General features: G+C 42.3%; 1 protein-coding gene across 1 annotated transcript in view; it reads right to left on the reverse strand.

Annotated features, from left to right (window-relative positions):
* Window positions 1–19,384, reverse strand: part of KCNQ5 (potassium voltage-gated channel subfamily Q member 5) — a 610,069-nt gene that overhangs the window by 70,991 nt on the left and 519,694 nt on the right. The window contains exon 8 of the mRNA XM_075554898.1: window positions 9,487–9,581. Within this exon, the coding sequence (XP_075411013.1) occupies window positions 9,487–9,581 (95 nt within the window). The remainder of the gene's footprint in view (window positions 1–9,486; window positions 9,582–19,384) is intronic.

Consider the following 19,384-nt stretch of genomic DNA (forward strand, 5'->3'; position numbering starts at 1 on the left):
GCAGAGTCCTGGAGACGCTTCCACTAACATTGGATCTACAAGACTTTGCACCTACCGGCCTGTGGTCTCCTGCATTTTGTATCATTGCGTGTGGCTGTGTGAGTCTGAAGAGGGACTAGTATCAGACTGATGGACTTGTTCTGGACTGGCCTGGGATGTTTGATTGTTATATAATTATCTCTTGATCTAAAACTGTCTCTCACACACATATGACTGTCCCTGGATTTGTTTCTTTAGTCAACCTGGCCTAACACACCATGGCATTTCGAAAATTAGTTGGTAGGGTCTTGAATTGTGACAGATGAGGAGGGTGCTTGCTCTGGACTGGAGAACACAAGCTCAATGATTATATGCTCATTTTGCCTCTGATTTCTGCCGTGCTGCTATTTGAGAAAAGGTGCCATGTTATAGACTTGGTCGAGGGTGGCCCCTCCCTCAGGATTGCCAAGGTAGTTTGCTTGTGCAAGCCCCCCCCAAACTTCCCCTTCAGGTGTGAACAACCTCCTTTTTGGGGGATGGGAATAAGCAGATGAATTTGTTCTTAGCTAGTGGTGGCATTCTTGCCAAAGCTGGCCTCTGCCCTTCGAATATGGAGACTAATCATCCTTGTAGATAATTTATCATTAGATAGCAACCTAGATAAGGGTGTTTTCCAAAGAACACTAAAGAGACTAAAGCAGCTCAGGATGGCTATGACTCATTTGTAGTAACTTAAAAAGTGATTTTTAAAGTAAAGCTATCAGAAGAGAAGACTGGAGGAGTCAGCATGGAGTCTAGATAAAGTACCACTAATGCCTCAGAACTGGACAGTCTGCTGATTCAGTATCTTTGCAAAGAATGCTCTGAGTCTACCCACAAGAACATCTCTTTGGGCAGAAGCATCTCTGATGTGGAGAAGGGCAACTCTTCAGACTACTAAAGTATCCAGGATATATGACCCTAGGATACCCGATGCTCTTTGTTCTGACTCTATGTCTACCAAATAAGAGAAGAGTCTTGAAATCATTCCTTGAGTAAGTGACCTACCCAAGAGGAGCCCCGATGTTTGTCTTGTCGAATCTATTCTACCTCCTGTATGTTTCGGTTTATGAATCTTCTGGAGTTATCAACCCAAAGGCTCATCACCTCAAGTGAATCTTCACAACTCACGTTACAGCTGTCTAGAAATAAATCTGTGATTTTCAATGCTATTACTGAAACTGTCTAACACTAAGGGAGAAATTCTTGGATGGGCACGGACTCCACATGAGGGGCTGACTCCGGGAAGGGGGGTTGCTTTTGCTTCCTCTTTCCTGAGGTATGTGCCAAGGATGGAAAAAGACCATCGACACACATCTCTTCATCCTTTCCAAGACCTGGGATTGTGCTGCGGGTTCTGCCTCGTCACTCCCGCACATCAGTGCAGGTCTGCTCCGGGAACTGTCCTTCAGGCTTTTGCTTCTAAACTCCACCCTTCCTCGCCACTCTCCAACACTAGTCTGTATTTTATCCTCCACCTCTGATTCCAGCTAGGTCCAAGCTGCTGTCTTGTCTGGCTCAGCACTGACTTCTAAGGCAGGAAGAAGTAAAGTACCTCGGACAGTTATGTTCTCAGAGCAAATCTCAGTGGGCTGGAGATGTCTCAGCTCGATTGGTATCATCTCCTGAACACAGTGCCCTCCTTGGCCAGGAAAACAGAGTCTCACCCAGCAGGAAGGACCCAATGAAGGGGAGGATGCCTGGCTCTGCGTCCAGGGACTATACCATCAAGAGAAAGACGTGCTTTCGTGCACCCCGAGAGCATGGACACCAGCACTTGGGTAAGACTTCTGAGATAATATCAGCAAGGAAAAACCGATGACCATCATTATGCCGCTGCTCCCCTAGAATGCTCTATACCATGTAGCTTTTTAAAAAGCTGTGAGCGAGTCAAGGGAAGATACTTCTGCTCCCAAGTTAAAAAAAAAAATCAATGAAATAGCAACCTTTGCAGGCAATCTTGGGAAAGGTCACTTTTAATCATCTCGCATTTGTTGATCGATTTTACTCCCATGAGACACACTGAAAATATCGGTTAGGCGTCGGTTTTATACACAAACATGCAGCAGACGAGAAATCACAAACCTGCTCGATGCTTCCCCTTGATCTTTCCTTCAGGTGCGTGTGCAGACAGAAGAGAAATGATGATAAACACATGAATACATTGAGAACCTTTGAGAATGGCCAGAGTGGGGACTGAGGTAGCAGGTGCCAACAGGGGTCATTTCAAAGCAATGTTCTTTAGTAAAAAATATGTTTACATGCACTTGACTTTTGAACATATTCTTTGTAGTTTTACCTTTACAATTATAATTCGCCTGTGACCCCAAACCATAGATTCTCCAATAGCCCAAGTTATCCAGGGTTACTTAAGAAAAAGGGTTTCGGATCTCACTGGCCTTCGCAAAAGCACTGAGAATGATGCTGGTTTTGCTGCCACCGTCATTCCTGTGCCTCAGGGTTTTATAATCTGTATTCACGCATGACTATGCCCTGGCACCTCAGTCATTGCCGAGGTTTTTAATTTTCAAATTGGATGAAAAATGAATTGCCTTGGAGTAAATTTGGCCCATAGACAATCTATCAGGACTCTTTCCGCCTACCGAAGAATGGCTTATGAAAATGCCTCACCTCTAGGTGACACGGTACAGTGGGCACGTCGGAGTTGCTACTCTTTGCAAATGAGTTGCGTATTCTGGGGTAGCATACGCTCTGGGCCTTGGCTTTGGCTTTCCCATGCGCAAATGGAAGGCTTTGGACCTTTAACTTCTTAAGGCATCACATGGCAGCCTTTGAGCTTGGACGCCTCACCTAGCTTCATAAAACATCCGACTCACTTGTGGCAATAACACATGTACCCGGGCTGCACCCTTGGCATAGCCTCCACTCCCTTTGATAGGACGCTCAAGCAAAATCAACTCGCCTTCTAGAAATCATTCTGTTAATAAAGCTAAATGTTGAAATAGCAGCTGCTCAGACCTTGGCAGTGTCTGAAAGAGCCAAACCCGACCTGAAGACAGAGGGAATAAGAACTCGCAGGGCTCTGTGCCTGGCGGTGTCGAGGGGGCATGGTACGGCTGTCTTCACCTGTCAGCCCCGGAGCAGTTGCGGATGATCTGGCAATCTACCTAAACCTGCCTTCTCCGATGGCGCCGCAATTCCTCTCCTATCTTTTCTCCTTAGCACTTATCATTTGACTTACCATTATTAAAAAAAACGACCTATTCTCTCAGTGTCCCTTGAATGTACAGTTGACCTGTGAACACGTCAAGAGTTCAAAATCCGCACATAACTTGTGGCGACTCCGAAATGGGACGACTGACAGCTGCTGTTGACTGGAAACCATACTGAGAACCTCCTTGGTGGACTCACGTATATTTGGTATGCTGTATGTGTGACATCCCGCACCCAGGTCAAAGCTGCAGTCTCAAGAGGAAAGAAGGAATTTTGCCAAAGGTACTGAGCGGCAGCAACAGTGGCTCTGGGTTTCCTCTCCTCTCCTCTTGCGTTCCCAAGGTTCCTTGCCCTGGATTCCTTTGTCTGGAAAGGGGAAACTGTAGCTGCAGGCCTCCATCTACGGGACATATCAAGCAATTCTTTTCTCTGCTTCGTGAGAGCACGCCCGCCATCACTAGTGGCAGTTTTCTTGTGTCCCTTTCTTTCTTTTACTTTTTTTTTTTGGTCCTACATTAAACACACTGTAAACACTTGGCCACTGAGAGAAGCAATATGCTGTTTGGCGGAGATAGGAACCGCTACCAGGGAGATGATCAGCACCAGTGGATCCGCCCGGTTCAAACCCAGGCTGTTCAAGGGTCAAGTGCAGATTCTACGTGGGCAGAGGGTTTATCCTGCTATGTTCTCCTACTGCAGTGCTTCTAGAGGCTGGCATATTATAGGTGCTCAATGGGTAAATGCTGAATGCATTCCTAAATGAATGGATAATCTTTCTCTTCTGAAATTATTAAATTTCAAATGTAAATGCAACTGTGCAAATAAAAAGAAGGTTTGTTCTGTTGTAAACCAGCTAGTTACTAATGTAAAAATACCCCTGTAAGCCATTGGAAATTATTTCCCTCACAAACCTGATTAAAGCTGGCCTGCTTTCTTAAGCAAAGGTTCTGAACTTGGCTTCAGGGAATCAATAAATACATTAAAGTCACACACACAGTTTTGAGTTTTTGTGCATTGAGTACTTTTTCTTGGGAATGAGTCTGTAATTTCCATCATATTCTCAATGGTTTAACAAATAACAGCAACAACAAGAACCACTGCATATCAAAACAATGAAATATGCTAGGGGAAGAGCTATCAGGGCATCTTGGATTTCATGAGCGCTGTCACTGACTGCTGTGTCCTTCTGTACACATAACTGTCATTCAGTAGATGGAGCGGAAACTCAGAGGTTGCTTACAGGTGCAGGAAAAGGAGAGAGAGAGTGTGTGTGTGGGGGGCTGATCGCCATGGAGGGCAGGACACAGGCAGGTGTTCTCATAAATCCCTTCACTCTCCTACCCCATTTAAAATTGGGAAACACCGGAGAGAAATTATGTGAGTAAAGTCATAGTTTATGCACAGGGGGAATTGGACCCACTGCTTCAGTACCTTTTCCAGGCTTCTGACTGACATTGAATCCCAAACTGCCTTAGGTGGGAAGTGAAATAATCACCTATGATAAGCGACTATTCTTTTCTGTTCACTCGAGACCCCTTTCTTTGTTTTTCCAATAGCCTTCTCCCTTTCCATTTATCTAACCGTCAGGAGGACACAGAGAATATTTTCTATGTAATTCCCATTTTTGATTCATGTACCCAAGAAACACATGGCAAAAGAGTTTCCTTCATTAAAACAATTATAATTTTGAAAGGGTCTAATACTCATATTGTAACAAATTATAGATAACATTATGAAGAATGGACATTCCAGAACATTTAGTTGTGTTCATGTAGAAACATGAGCCAAGAGGCAGTGGCTCAAATGGAACAAGGCTCCAAATCAGGAAAGGTGTGTGTCCAGACCGCCTCCTTTTATTCAATAAATGCTGAGCAAGGATTCTGAGAAGCTGGACTACATGCAGATGAAAGGGATCTCAGACTTGGAAGAAGGCTCCTTCACCTGAAGAGGACTGGAAGCATTTACAGAACAGCAAATACAAAGAGCTTGGGCATCTTTCTCTCCCGCAACATAAAGAAACGAGAAATCCTCACTACTGGACCAATGGAAAACATGATAAATGGAAAAAAATTCGAAATGGTCAAGGATTTCATTTTGCTTAGATCCACAATCACCCCCAGGGTAGCATAATCAAGAATTCAAAAGCTGTCTTGCACTGGAAAAATAATCCACTGCAAAAGACCTCACTAAAGTGTTAAGAAGCAAAATGTCACTCTGAGGATGAAGGTGCACCTGACCCCAGTCATGGTCTTTCCAGTCATCTCATGAACCTGCCAGAGCAGGTCAATGAATACAAGAGATCAAAGGAGAATTGATGTCTTTAAGTTATGGTGTTGGTGAAGAATGGACAACTCTAAATCTTTCGAAAAGGTACAGTCAGAATACTCCTAAGAAGAAATGATAGTGTACTAAGAGGGAGGGAGGGAGGGAGAGAGGGAGGAAGAGAGAGAGAGAGAGAGAGAGAGAGAGAGAGAGAGAGAGAGAGAGAGAGAGAGAGAGAGAGAGAGAAACAGCATCCTGGCCCACCCAGAGCAGCCAACGCACAGGCTGGGCTCACCAGGAGACACAATGACCCCTTACTGACACACAGTGATACTGGGGGGTGGGGGCAGCACCACCGGAGAAGCAGTGCAGGGATTGTGCCCGGTCTGACCTCCCCACACCAGGGCGTAACACAAAGCTTGAAGTACAACAGAGCAGCAAAGGGAGCAAAGCAATAAAGTCCCCGAGGAGTTCTGAAAATAGACTTTCAGACTCGGGTGTTGGGGTAGGGTGGGGGCAGGCTTGGCGCTGCATCAGACCCGACAGGAGAACATTCACTAGGGTCAGCAGATAGACCTGGAACTGTTCATGGGCTGTTCTTTTTCTTTCTTTTTAAAATGTCTGTCTATATAACATAGGCAGGATATTTAATCCCGAGGAGAAAACAACGAGATTGATGGTTCCGGGGGACAGGGGAGAGGAGGAGGTGGGGGAAAAGGAGAGGGTGGGAGCCAAGAAGCCCAGGGACAAGGGAACAACAAACAATCTAAAATTGATGGCGAGGAGGGCATAGAATGCCTGGTGGGGTTCGATCAAGTGCAATGTAGCCGAGAGGAAGTACAGAGAGCCGAATGAAGGTTGAACATGATAGTGGGACACGAAAAAAGTAAAAGGAAATAGAGGAAAGAACTAGGAGGCAATAGACATTTATAGAGGTCTAATTATAGGCATGTACATAAGTAAATCTATTAATATATAATGACTGGGTTATAGATCAATGTGCAGATATTTATAGGTTAAGTATTAAAGTAGCAGACAGACATTGGCCCTCTACTCAAGTCCTCCCTCAATGCAAGAACACTTTGTTCTAATAACCTGGCATTCTGTGGTGCTTACTTTCCCGACACAATTGCTGAAGATAATATGGGTGTATAAGCTAATGTGGTGAAGAAAGCTGATGGTTATTAGAAGAAATAGCATCTGGGGTCTTAAAGACTTGAAGTTAAGCAAGTGGCCATCTGTCTGGGAAGCAACAAAACCCACTTGGAAGAAGCACACCAACACATGTGATCATGAGGTTTTGATGGGGTCAGGTACCAGTCATCAGAAGACCCAAAACAAACAACCATTTTGATGCAAACAAGAAGGTTGGAATGGAGAACCCAAACCCATCTGTAGACAATTGAGCATCTCCTCACAGAAGGGTCACAAGGAAGGGATGAGCCATCCAGGGCGCAGTGCAGCGCTGATGAAACACACAGCATTCCTCTAGTTCTTTAAAGCTCCCTGCCCCCCACAATCATGTCCTACCTTACAAAACTGGCTAGAGTGGAGCATGTACATTGGTATAGGTAAGAGCTTTGGGCACACAGAATCCAGGACAGATAAACTCTTCAGGACCAAGAATGAGTGTAGTGATACCTGAGGGTACAGGGAAGGTGGGGGCAGGAAGGGGAGAAAGGAGAACCAATTGCAATGATTGACACACAATCCACACCCCAGGGGAACAAACAACAGAAACGTGGGTGAAGGGAGACAGCAGATGGTGTAAAATATGAACATAAAAATAATTTATAAATTATCAAAGGTTTATGGGCGTGGGAGGGTGAGGAAGGAGGGAAAAAAGAGGAGCTGATACCAAGGGCTCAAGTAGAAAGAAAGTGCTTTGGAAATGCTGAATGCGACATATGCCTAAATGTGCTCGATTCAATTGATGTATGGATTGTTAAAAGAGCTGTAAAAGCCCGCAGTAAGATGATTTATTCAAATAAAAATGATATTGAGATTTCTTCTCACTGGCTTTGGGCATGTTATTGGGGGGAGGGCTGGGAAAGGACCTCATGCTTGGAGAAGCAGAGGACCAACCGCAAAGAGGCAGATCCTCAGCATCATGATGCAAACAAGGGGCTTGTCCAACGTAGCAAGGCTTGTGTGGCTGACACCTACCTAAGGGGAAGATGGGGCAAAGCCGACTGCACAGCACCTAACAACAGTACACAATAAAGGACTAAAATTTAAGATCTAAGTGACGAGAGGGTTCGGAACCGTGCATGGACTCAACTGGTGCTTGCGTTGCTGTCCTTGCGGAGCTTCCACCCAACTCCCAAAGCTTCCTTGGGTGTGTGTGTTGGGGCACGGGGACTGTGTTCATCTCTGTTCCACACATTGACAAGGATTTAGGCACCAACTTCTAAATGACATAGCCCATACCCCTTGTTCCTTGGGATGGGAAAATGGAGGCCCAGGAAGGGCAGGAAAGCAATACAGTTAATCATAAATTTTATTTATACTAAACATAACAAATTAATCAGTGTATTTATTTACAACAAATGTAAATGCAAAAAGTTAAAACTGTGTGTGGTTAGTCCTATTGTTTCACTGTAAACTATAATCTCATGAAGAGTTTAACTCTTTTCGTATTTTGCTACGGATACTGGTTCTATCTGCCAACTAGGTGTGCTCTGTGAGCACTCCACTGGCTACATCACAAACCTTCCAGACCCAAACATCTCAACAGATTATGAAGGCTTCCTGAGAAATTTCCCTCCAGATCGGTAAGAGAGAAGAGGTTTTCCTGACTGAATTACCACTGTTAGGTGCCCGAGTCCCACTGAGCACTAGGATCGGCTTTGTTGGGTTATGAAGGCAAACAGCCTGTATTTGAAAGAAACTAAGATAGATAAGCAACTTGATAAAGCTGGAAGAATCTGAGGAACTGACTATTCCCTCAAGCTAGATGACTTGCCTTGGTAATCTCAACTGGGAGTTTCTTTAATTAGATGATGACTATGAAACAACAGGGAGAGCTAGTGGAGTAGTAGTTGTGCATTGGGATGCCAACTGCAAGGTCACTAGTTCAAAAACACCCATTGTTCTGCAGATAAAGATGAGGCTTTCTACTCCTATAAAGAGTTGCAGTCTTGGATCCCCACTGGGGCAGGTCTACCCTGTCCTATAGGGTCGCCGTGAGTCAAAAGTAACTAGAAGGCAAGGCAGTGAGGTTTTTGGTGCCTTTTTTGAGTTATGAGATAACACGGATGTGCTCTGCTACTTGAACTAGAGTCTAGGATTCCATGACTGAGGCCTTTAAAAAAATAAAATTATTGTGATAATCACTAAGTCTGTTCATAATGTTTCTGGTTCTCTCTCGTTGCAGGCACATGATAGAACTGCACTTCCTTATCCACTCTGAATTTAGAGATGGTCATATATCTGTAAATGAAATGTGAATAAAAGTAATTTTATTATTTAAAACATTTTGAATGTTGGTTTCAGATTTCAATCCGATTAGTCCTCTTGTCTCATTTAATACTGTAATCTTATTAAGATGGATGATTTTTTTCTTGTAGTATGGACATTAATTTGATCTGCAAGTGGAAGCTCAGGGGCCACCCTATCAGGAGAACCAAGGAGAAATGTCTGAGATATTGGCACGTACAAAGGTGTATTGCTCTCAAAGGGATCAGGTGGAGGGGATTCATAATCACTGTTTTTCAAGACCTTTAGAATTCTGTTGGATATTGCAAGATGAGATGTTAGCAAATATGCATGAAGTCACAAAAAAAAAAACCATCTATAAAAGTTTAGATTGATTTAAGTCTTTAAGCCTCCCTGTGGATGGCGAGGAGCAATACTGAATATATTTAACTTTGTGCCTGGGTTGCTTCTAAGCAGTTTGGAATCTCTCAAAGGGCAGCAGAGACTAAGATGAGCCCAAATCAACGTGTGTTATTATTGTTATCACTACACATGGCTTGTTTTACTAACTTGCGGAGACTTGGCGACAGCACCAGCTGTCACACGGACACTTACTTGGTAGGGCTGCAGGTGTGCAAGGCCTTCAAGTGTGGCTTCCAGGTGGCAATGGAAACAGACTTCTCATCAGCTGCATAACTACGCCAAACACACTGCACACAAGATATATGGGGACAGAAAGCAGAGAAACAAAGGAGAGCAGAAGATAGAAGGAACATGAAAAATAAGGCGGTTAACTTAAGGCACATTAAGAATCTTTTCCTTTTTAAAAAATTATTCATATTTTGTCTTTTCTTTAGAAGTTTTATTGGCACTTAATCCACATGTCTCACAATTCAATAGTTCAATCACTAGCATCTTTCCCACACGACTAAGGATGAAGAAATGTGTCATTGGTTTTTTGCTGGCTGCTAGACCTGTTTCATGAAATTCATAGACCTGATGTTCACAACTCACACTAACCCCCAGAAGTTCAAAAAGCATAACAGCAGGTAATTCCTGAATTAGGGAAAGATGTAATGCTATGCTAAATTCATTCATCACTCTAAATAGTAACTCTACTGGATGAATAATTACTCTCCCCTGCCCCTCCCCCATCCTCTAATCTACTTTTTGTCACTACTAGTTTGCCTGTTTTGGACAGTTCATATAATGTCGAGAATTTCATACAATTTCTGTCTTTTTGTGCCTGACTTATTTAACTTAGCATATAATATCACCTTTCAGTTATTTTGTAGTACATGTCAGAAGTTTATTCTTTTTTTTTCTACTGAATTTTTGTGTGTGTCTATTTCTTTCTATCTATCTATCACATTTTGATGCCCCATTCATTGCTGAACACTTGGACACTGTCCATATTTTGGCTATTATGAATAATACTTCCATTAATATTGGTGTATAAGTATCTGTTTTCAGTTCTTTTGAGTATATATCTAGGAGTGAAATTGCTGGGTCACATGGTGTGGTAGTGATATAATCCCTTGTTCAATGTGTGACTCTGAAGTTTAGCCTGTCAATCAGGTTGCAGCTTGATGACCTCATTTGGAGGCGCTAAGGAGATAAATAGCTCACTGGAGGTGGAACACATGCTCACTCCCTGGACACATTCCTACGGATAAGACATATGGAGCTACACTAGTGCCCTGAAGCTGGCGGAGCCACTTGGAGACCCCTGCCAACGCTGAGATGCTTATACTGCCACTGGTTCCACAAGATTTCTCACCCAATGGCCTGTGACCTTCCTGACCTTGGTGTCATTGCATGTGTTTCATGAGTCTGAAGAGGACTTTATAGATCGGTACCAGACATATGGGCTAATATCGGATTTAATGAACTTGATATGGGCTGGGTTCGGATGCTTTCTCAATATACAATTGCTCTTTTTATAGAAAGCTCTTTCTTATACACATACGAGTGTCTATGAATTTGTTTCTCTAGTCAACCCGGGCCAACACACGTGGCAATTCTATGATAGCAGCACACGGCTTTACATTCCCACCAGTAACAGGAAGACTCGAGTTTTGTAGATGAGATGATAGAAGCTGAGCTAAATTAAGGAGCGTTCACAGGTCCATACAATTGAGACATACACGTTGCGATGGCTTGCCTCTTGGGTCTACAATCCCTGTGATGGTTCTTTCTGACTGCATGATGACTACTATCGGGGAGACTCATTTGAGAGGTTGCCTGAATTTATCCTCCCAAACAGATTTTGGTGGATGTTTTCCTATGTCACAAGTCTGCAGATGTGTCTAATGGTGAGGGGTTTAGCACAATTTCCCGAGAGATAATTTCTTTCATAATCATCATGCTGATGATTGGTCCAGTGTGAGGATTTTTGTTTTCTTTATGTTGAGATGTAATCCATTCTGAAAACTGTATGTATTATTTTATCTTCAACAGTAAATGCTTCAAGCTCTTCACTTTCAGGAAGCAAGCTTGTGCCACCTGCCTGTCTCAGGTTGTTCATGAGCCTTCTTCCAATCCTGATGCTGCCTTCTCCATTACATAGTTTCGTTTCTTGAGATTGAATAGGTATGATGAAAGGATACAACCGTGATTTTATTCATTTATTTAAATCATTTTATTGGGAGCTCTTACAGATATCATAATATTCCACAGTCCAATCACATCAAGCAGTATTGTACCATTGCTACCACAATCAGTTTCAAAACATTTTCTTTCTTCTTGAGCTCCCTGGTATCAGCTCCCCTCTATCCCAACACTCCCTACCAGGAATCCGTATGAATTTATTGCCTGTATCTTACACTATCCATTCATATATAATTCTGGGGTTTGAGCCCCTCAGTGGGTTTTACAGTCATCAATGCTATTAGCTCCTCCTTCCCACCCTCCCTCTTCCCGTACCCTCTGGGCTGCGATTCTCATGTTTGGCGTTGGAAGGAGACTGGAAGTTTGGGGTTGCAAGAGTGGACAGTTTGGTCACATTGCTGAAGTTGTCATTGGAAACTGACTTAGCCAAGTATCCACAGCAAGAGAAGACAAGAGCTCTGCTCTGGATCTCCGGCCGCCTCGAGGGTCGCCCGCCTGCTCTGGCTCTCTAACTAGCAGCCACATTCTCTTGACTTTCTGATCCAACAATGGGAGCGCAGAGAGGGTGACTCTACCTGGGCACCTTCTTCCTGCATTTTTCCTGATTGTAAATCCTGCAGTATTCCCTTGTTCTATCTGAATAAGTGTCTCTCGGTCCATATCAAATTCTGCATGAGAACAATGAAGTTTCTAGAATTCACTTTTTCTCAGAGTTATCCAGTAATGCCCCTGCAAGGCTGCCCAGCTCTCTGGCCCAGGTCAGGAAGCCTGGACTCTGGACTGCAGGCCCTGGGGGTCTCCGGTGACAGCGTGGCTGCCATGTGATACCCACTATGCTAGAGAGGCAACAGCAGCTTTCAGGCCTGTGTGTTTTCTGATGATAGGGGCAAGCCCAAGTTCAGGCCCTGTACCTCCAGGGTGCGGTGTACACAGTAAAGCTGAAACTATACCTTTCCTCCCACCAAAAAAAAGTTATCTAATAATTTGTTATGATCCACAAAGCCAAATGCCTTTGCATAGTCAATAAATCATAGGTCAACGTCTGTCTGATTTCAGACAAGATATTCCTACCATCAATTCTGATGTCCTTCATCCTACATTGTCATCTGAATCTGGCTTGAATTTCTGACAGCTCCCTGCTGATGTACTCCTGTATCTGTTTTTGAATGATCTTCAGCAGAGTTTTACTTACGTGTGATATTAATGATATTGCTTGATAGTTTTCACTTTCTGTTGGATCAGTTCTTCCAGTTTGTTGGCCAAATTGCTGTCATCCAAATTTCATGGCATACACCAGTGAGCACTTTCAGCATTGCATCTGTTTGTTGAAATATTTCAATTTGTTTTCTGTCAATTCCCAGAATCTTTTTTTTTTGGCCAATTCCTCCAGTGGAGCTTGAACTTCTGCCTTCTATACCCTTGGCTCTGGATCGCGCACTCCCTCCTGAAGTGGCTGACTGCGGGCCTACTCTAGCACAGTATGCCTTAAGCCTTCTTTTAATGTTTCTTCTTTCACTCAATACATTGCCCACAGAATGCGTCAATAAAAACCTGAGGCTTGATTTTTTTTTTTTTACTGTTCTTTCAGTTTGAGAAATACCAAACATGTGTTTTTTCTGGCGTTCTCACTCCAGGTCTGCACATTTCAGTATATGTTGTTTCTTGAGCTGCCCTCTGAATGCTCTGTTTAGCTTTTGTACTGCACCATTTAAGTAGGTGCTTTATCTGCTCGAGGTTGTAGAGCATGTTACAGAGGCTCTCCTGACATTCATTTTGGCATTTTATTCTTTTCCTGTCGTTTTAAGGATCGTTTATTTCTTTGTGTCTGATGTCTTTGAGGTCATCCCACAGCTTGTCTTGTATTCAGTGATTAGTGTTCAACACAGCTGTTCTAGAGAGAGTAGCTAAGTTTGGATAGGATACACTCAGGTCATACTTTGGCTCTTGTGAACTTGTTATAGTTTTCTTCAGCTTCAACTTGAACTTGTATATGAACAACTTGTGTTGTGTGACTCGCAACAGTTGATCTCTGCTCTTATTTTGATTGATGATGTTGAGCTTCTTCATTTTCTCTTTCCACAGGAGTGTCAATTTGATTCCTACAGATTTCCACATGTATACACCTTTTATATTGTTTTTAAAAAGGCATTTGCAGTGAGTAAGTTTGGGCTGGCAAAATTCTATCATGTGATCTCCAGCATCATTTCTATCACTAAGGCCATGATTTCCAACTATCGATCCTTCGTTGTTTCCAAAATTTGTACCATAGTTACTAGTAACTACCAATGCATCTCGATCACATGTTTGATCAAGCTCAGACTGCAGAAGTTGGCAAAAATATTTAATTCCCTCATCTTTGTCATTAGTGGTCGATGCAAAAATTTGAATACATATCAGCAAATCAGCTACACATTCCTAGGTGTAAACTCAACAGGAATGCCCATACACAGCCAACTAAAGACAAGCACAATGATGCTCAAAACAGCACTCTTCTTATTAAATGGAAAGCTGACAATGCCCAAATATCTTTCCACACTGGAGTGGATAGATAAATCATTCTGTTTTCATACAACAGAATAGCACACCACAATATGGATGAATTTCACACAAATCATGAGTAAGAGAAAACAGACACAAAGAGTACAACTGTGTGATTCTATTTCCATAAAGCACCCAAACGTGGACAACGGATCTATGTTCTGGAAGACGGTGCCAACGCGGGCATAACTCGGGGACGGTGATGGAGAAAGGGCACACGAGTTGCAACTGAGGTGCTGCCCTTGGCGTGCTTTCTCAGCCAGAGTGTTGGTCACCCAAGGGTGCTCATTTCTCTTAGGACAGATGTTTTTCCCCCTGTATCTATGTTACACTTCAATAAAATATGCAATATGTGACAAAAAGTGGGAAAATATTTAGTAGGATTGAAGGTTTTAAAAAACATATACTACGAAAGTGGTTTAAATGATTGGTGCAGGGTTGCTTGCCTGCAGCCTTGTTCTCAGGATTCATACACTCTGTGTATATGCATGTCAATGATCTTGGCATCTTGTAGAGAAAAAAGCAATTATCGCTTAGTTATCTTTGAATATTATATTTTGCAAATAACTTATGCATACACAACTCATAAAGTGATCTACAGTGATTAGTGAGCACACAGATGTAATATTGGATATTTCTCTGTGGTGAGGCCCAGAGAACCCTGAGTTTGGTGATGGCAGAGACAGCTGTTTTTAATGAAGCAATTTCTATGGAGACCATCATATATTCTCAAACTCACGCAGTTTGAAAGTCAGACTCATGTGAAAGGATGAGCATGCAGCAGGCCTGCGCACTCTCAGATATCAGTGGGCAAAAAAATCCCCAAACAACAATACAAAAAAAAAAGTGGGACTGTGACATTCCTTGCCAATGTTATAAAAAATTGAGGGCAAAAGAGGCCACTCTGAGAAGATTGAAACTTTTCTTTACAATGAGACCCTGCTTTTTGCTTTTTTTAATCAAGTTGAGCTCAACAGCTAAGCTCCTCTTCCTTTCATATCTCTTCCCCTAAAAATGTTGTGAAGATGAGAGGTACAGAAGTGGCAAGTGGCATCTGTTCTCAGAGCTGATATTAGTTAACTGTCAAAAAGTGGAACTCCATTAAGGTTGTCCTGGCCTGAATTCTTCCCCCCCTCCCAGCTGACTGCTTCAAGGAGCTGAACCTCAAACCCACACCATATGATCAAGTAGCCGATGTTCCTATAGCTAAAGCCAAAATCATATTATAGTGGGTAGGAGAAAAATAATGCTCTGGAGGTATTTCTTATGATCTATTTTATAGCAAATATGCTGAAAGGGCAAGTGAAAATGAAGCAAAATGAAAGCCAAGTTTCCTATTGGCAAGTGAACCTAGTGGTCTGCACAGGTAAACAAATAAATATGAACATTGATCTGTAATTAGAGTAGTTAGTGTCTGTACATTTGTTTTTGAGGAGAAAGTCTGAATGTCCTGGATTATTACAGAGAATACACTTTGGGTTCTCTTACTAGACATTTTAGTTTCAGCTGACTATCCAAGATGTAATTAATATAGAACTTATTTTTTTTCAAGTAGCACGTGTGCAGAATTAAGCAAATCAGAACCCTAAATTCTTTAGAATGAGAAACCCTTTGCCAGGTTCTCTTCATCTCAACTCTTGCCCTCTAGAGACAACCCCTTCTGTCCTTCTGACTGTTTATCTAAACATTTAAGGATTCTGATTTTTAAGGAGACTGCTCAGACTTATATTTCCTGCTCTTTCCCTTTTAAGTATTGTCAGTTGGCTTCCTATCTAGGAGAAGCCTCCTTCCTACAAGAAGCCTCCTTCTTCTCCTTTCACCTTGCTCAATATTTTTATATCCCACGTTTCCCACAACCATTTTTATTGGGAGTTAATACAGATATCCTATCATTCCATGGTTCTGTCACATCACGCAGTACTGTACAATGGCTGCCACCATCGGTTTTAACACCTTCTTTTCCTTCTTGAAATCCTTGACATCTCAGCTCCCTTTTACCACCATCCCCTGCCCCCCAAAGAACCCCCCAGAAACCTTATTCCACTTGCTGTCCCTAGGGGTTCATCAATCCTGGCTTTCAAATACTGAAAAAAACAGAACAACCTATAATCAAAGGATTGGAAATAATGTAATATGAAGCCGAAGGAGGGAGTAGTATCAGAGCCCCAGCTGTGAGAATATGGTTTGCAGAAGGCTGTGGGTGACAGTGGAAGCCCGAGATACATTTGTGGGAACTATACAGAAATATGCCTCCTGTGATTTCCCTCTGTGCATAATAGAGGGGCGGGAGGAAAGTGGTTACTAAACAAAGTGCATTGGGGAGAGGACTATAGGAGATCAAAAGGCTACACCTGATTTGAACGTAGAACCTTGTCAGTTGACCCCCTCACTGATGCACATGAGGCCTGATCTGGTTTTCAACATTGTCTGTATTTTGTTTGTTCATTTCGAAGGTTACCTCAGATGTGTTAGGTCACTGAGCATCACCCTTTTGGATTTTTGTTAAATGTTTTTCAGTATATAACTCATTTTTTATTTTTAAAAATCATTTTATTGGGGGCTCATACAACTCTTATCACAGTCCATCCATCTATCCATCCATTGTGTCAAGCATGTTTGTACATTTGTTGCCATCATCATTCTCAAAACATTTGCTTTCTACTTGAGCCCTTGGTATCAGCTCCTCATTTTTCCCTCCCTCCCTCATGAATCCTTGATAATTTATAAATTATTATTATTTTTTCATGTCTTACACCACTCAATGTTTCCCTCACCCACTTTTCTGTTGTCTGTCCCCCTGGGAGGGGGTTATTATATGCAGATCATTGTGATTGATTCCCCCTTTCTCCCCCTACCTTCCCCTTCCCCTTCTGGTATCACTATTCTCAAAATGGGTCCTCAGGGGTTTATCTGCCCTGGAGTCCCTGTGTTTCGAACGCTTATCTGTACTCATGTACATGCTCTGGTCTAGCTGGATTCGTAAGGTAGAATTGGGGTCACAATAGTGGGGCAAGGAAGCATTAAAGAACTAGAGGAAAGTTGTATGTTTCAATAGTGCTATACTGAATCCTGACTGGCTTGTTTCTTCCCAACAACCCTTCTGTAAGGGAATGTTCAATTGCCTACAGTTGGGCCTCCACTCCACACTCCCCCTCATTCACAATGATATGATTTTCTGTTCCAAGTCTTTGATGCCTGATACCTGATCCCCATCGACACCTCATGATCACACAGGCTGGTGTGTTTCTTCCATGTGGGCTTTGTTGCTTCTTAGCTAGATGGCTGCTTGTTTATTTTCAAGACTTTAAGACCCCAGACACTATATCTTTTGGTAGCTGGACACCATCAGCTTTCTTCACCACATTTGCTTATGCATCCACTTTGTCTTTAGTGATCATGTTGGGAAGGTGAGCATCATAGGATGCCAAGTTATTAGAATAATGTGTTCTTGCATTGAGGGAGGACTTGAGCCAAGATCCAATGTCCATCTGCTACCTTAATACAAAACCTATAAATATATGTACATAGATATATTTCCCTATCATCATATATAAATATATTTACATATGTACATGCCTTTATTTAGACCTCTATAAATACCTTTTGCCTCCTAGTTCTTTCATCTATTTCCTTTTACTTTCCTCTTGTCCCACTATCATGTTCAGCCTTCATTTGGGTTTCAGTAATTCCTTTTGGTTACATTGTCCTTGATCAAGCCCTACCAGGCCTCCTACAACCTTCTCCCTATCAGTTTTAGATCACTTGTTGCTCCCCTGTCCTTGTATAACTCAAATTTTAAAGTTAGCATTTCACGCTTGCATTGTTAGACCTATGGAACTATTTATTGCTCCCAGTTTATTTTCTTGAAGTTAATAATTGCCCTACTTTAATTTTTTTTGTCATTTGCTTTGGTTTCAATGTAACTATTTTGAACACATTCATGAATTCACCACCAGAACTCTAGAATGCTGGTCAAAAGCATTGTAGATGCTGTCAGTGAATTTTGTTTCCTTGAAGGCCTCTGTCTGCGAGCTCTCTTTTCCTGTTTACTTTGAGCTCTTAGACTTGCTACTTCTTCTGTCCTGGGCGCCCCTTCACCACTCTCCTAAGGATTGCCTTTGCTTGTATATATGTGGGATCTTTCCTGGACCTTGTGCTTCTCTTTCTGGATTTACCATCTGGTTTTGGAAAAGCAATTCTATACAAGCAACTTCCTAAGTATAAGTCATTAGGACGTAAGTTCTTTGAGATTTTACATGACTGAAAAGTATTTTGATGCTATCATGCTCCATGACTAGGTTGGCTGAAAATAGACTTCTAGGTTGGACAGAATTTCCTTCCATATTGTTGCAAATATTGTTATACAGCCTTCAGGGTTACTTAAAAGGAATCCCAGGCCATCTGGATTCTTTGGATAGGATCTTCTCACTCTCTCAACAAGGATTTAAAACTCCCCCGCTTTAGTGGGTGTTCTGATATTTCACTCTGATAGTCATGGTGTGAAGATTTTGTTTGTGGTGCTGGGCAATTAGGGAGTCCTTTCACCATGGCCACTTCTGCCCTTAAATTGGAGATCATTGCACTGTAATAGGAATATTGTTTCAATGTTTTCTCCTTAGTTTCCTAGTACTTTTAAAATGTACTCTGATTAGTTGGATATTGGTTTTTCTGAAAGGATTTTCCAATTTTGATATTGTGTCTTATTATTTTCTGTTTATTTTTTTCTACTTTATGGGAGCATCCCCCTGCCTCCCAGCTTTATTCCCCTTTCTAGTTTTGATCTATTTCCCCCACCATTGTTTGGGATTTTTCTCCCGTTGGGTCTGTTCTTATTTGACTGAAGCATTAGAAAAGATAAATTTTGTTTCAGTGGTCTTGGCTTATTGACTATAGTCTTCCCTTTAGGGTAAGTGGGAGAAAACTAAGTTATTTTACAGGGAAAGCCAACATTTTAACATAGATTCATATCAGTTTATCCGAGCAGCATCTCCTAATCTCTTCTCTTAGGGAACTGCCTTTCTTCCAGCATTCATGCCACACACTTACATTTAACTCCCTGCTTCTGCTTTCAGCAAAATGTCTTGCTTCCACCCTCAACTGGGTCCACTGCTACAGAAATCAACTGTTAACATGGATGGTTGAAGGCTGCCTTCAAAGACCCAGTCCTGTGCCTATGAGGATGCAATCTCTTACTGCCGTTTAGAAGAGTTCCGGATTCAGATGCAGAGAATAGCGATTCGAGTCCTAGCTCTGTCACATTTTAATGGCATATGCTCAAGTCAATAATATTTTTTGGCTTAGCTTCCTCATGTTAAAGGCAATATTATTCTTCTAGTCAGCTTCTCTGAGGGAGAAAGATGGGGAT

The sequence above is a fragment of the Tenrec ecaudatus genome, chromosome 7, assembly GCF_050624435.1.
Source record: "Tenrec ecaudatus isolate mTenEca1 chromosome 7, mTenEca1.hap1, whole genome shotgun sequence".
Taxonomy (NCBI): domain Eukaryota; kingdom Metazoa; phylum Chordata; class Mammalia; order Afrosoricida; family Tenrecidae; genus Tenrec; species Tenrec ecaudatus.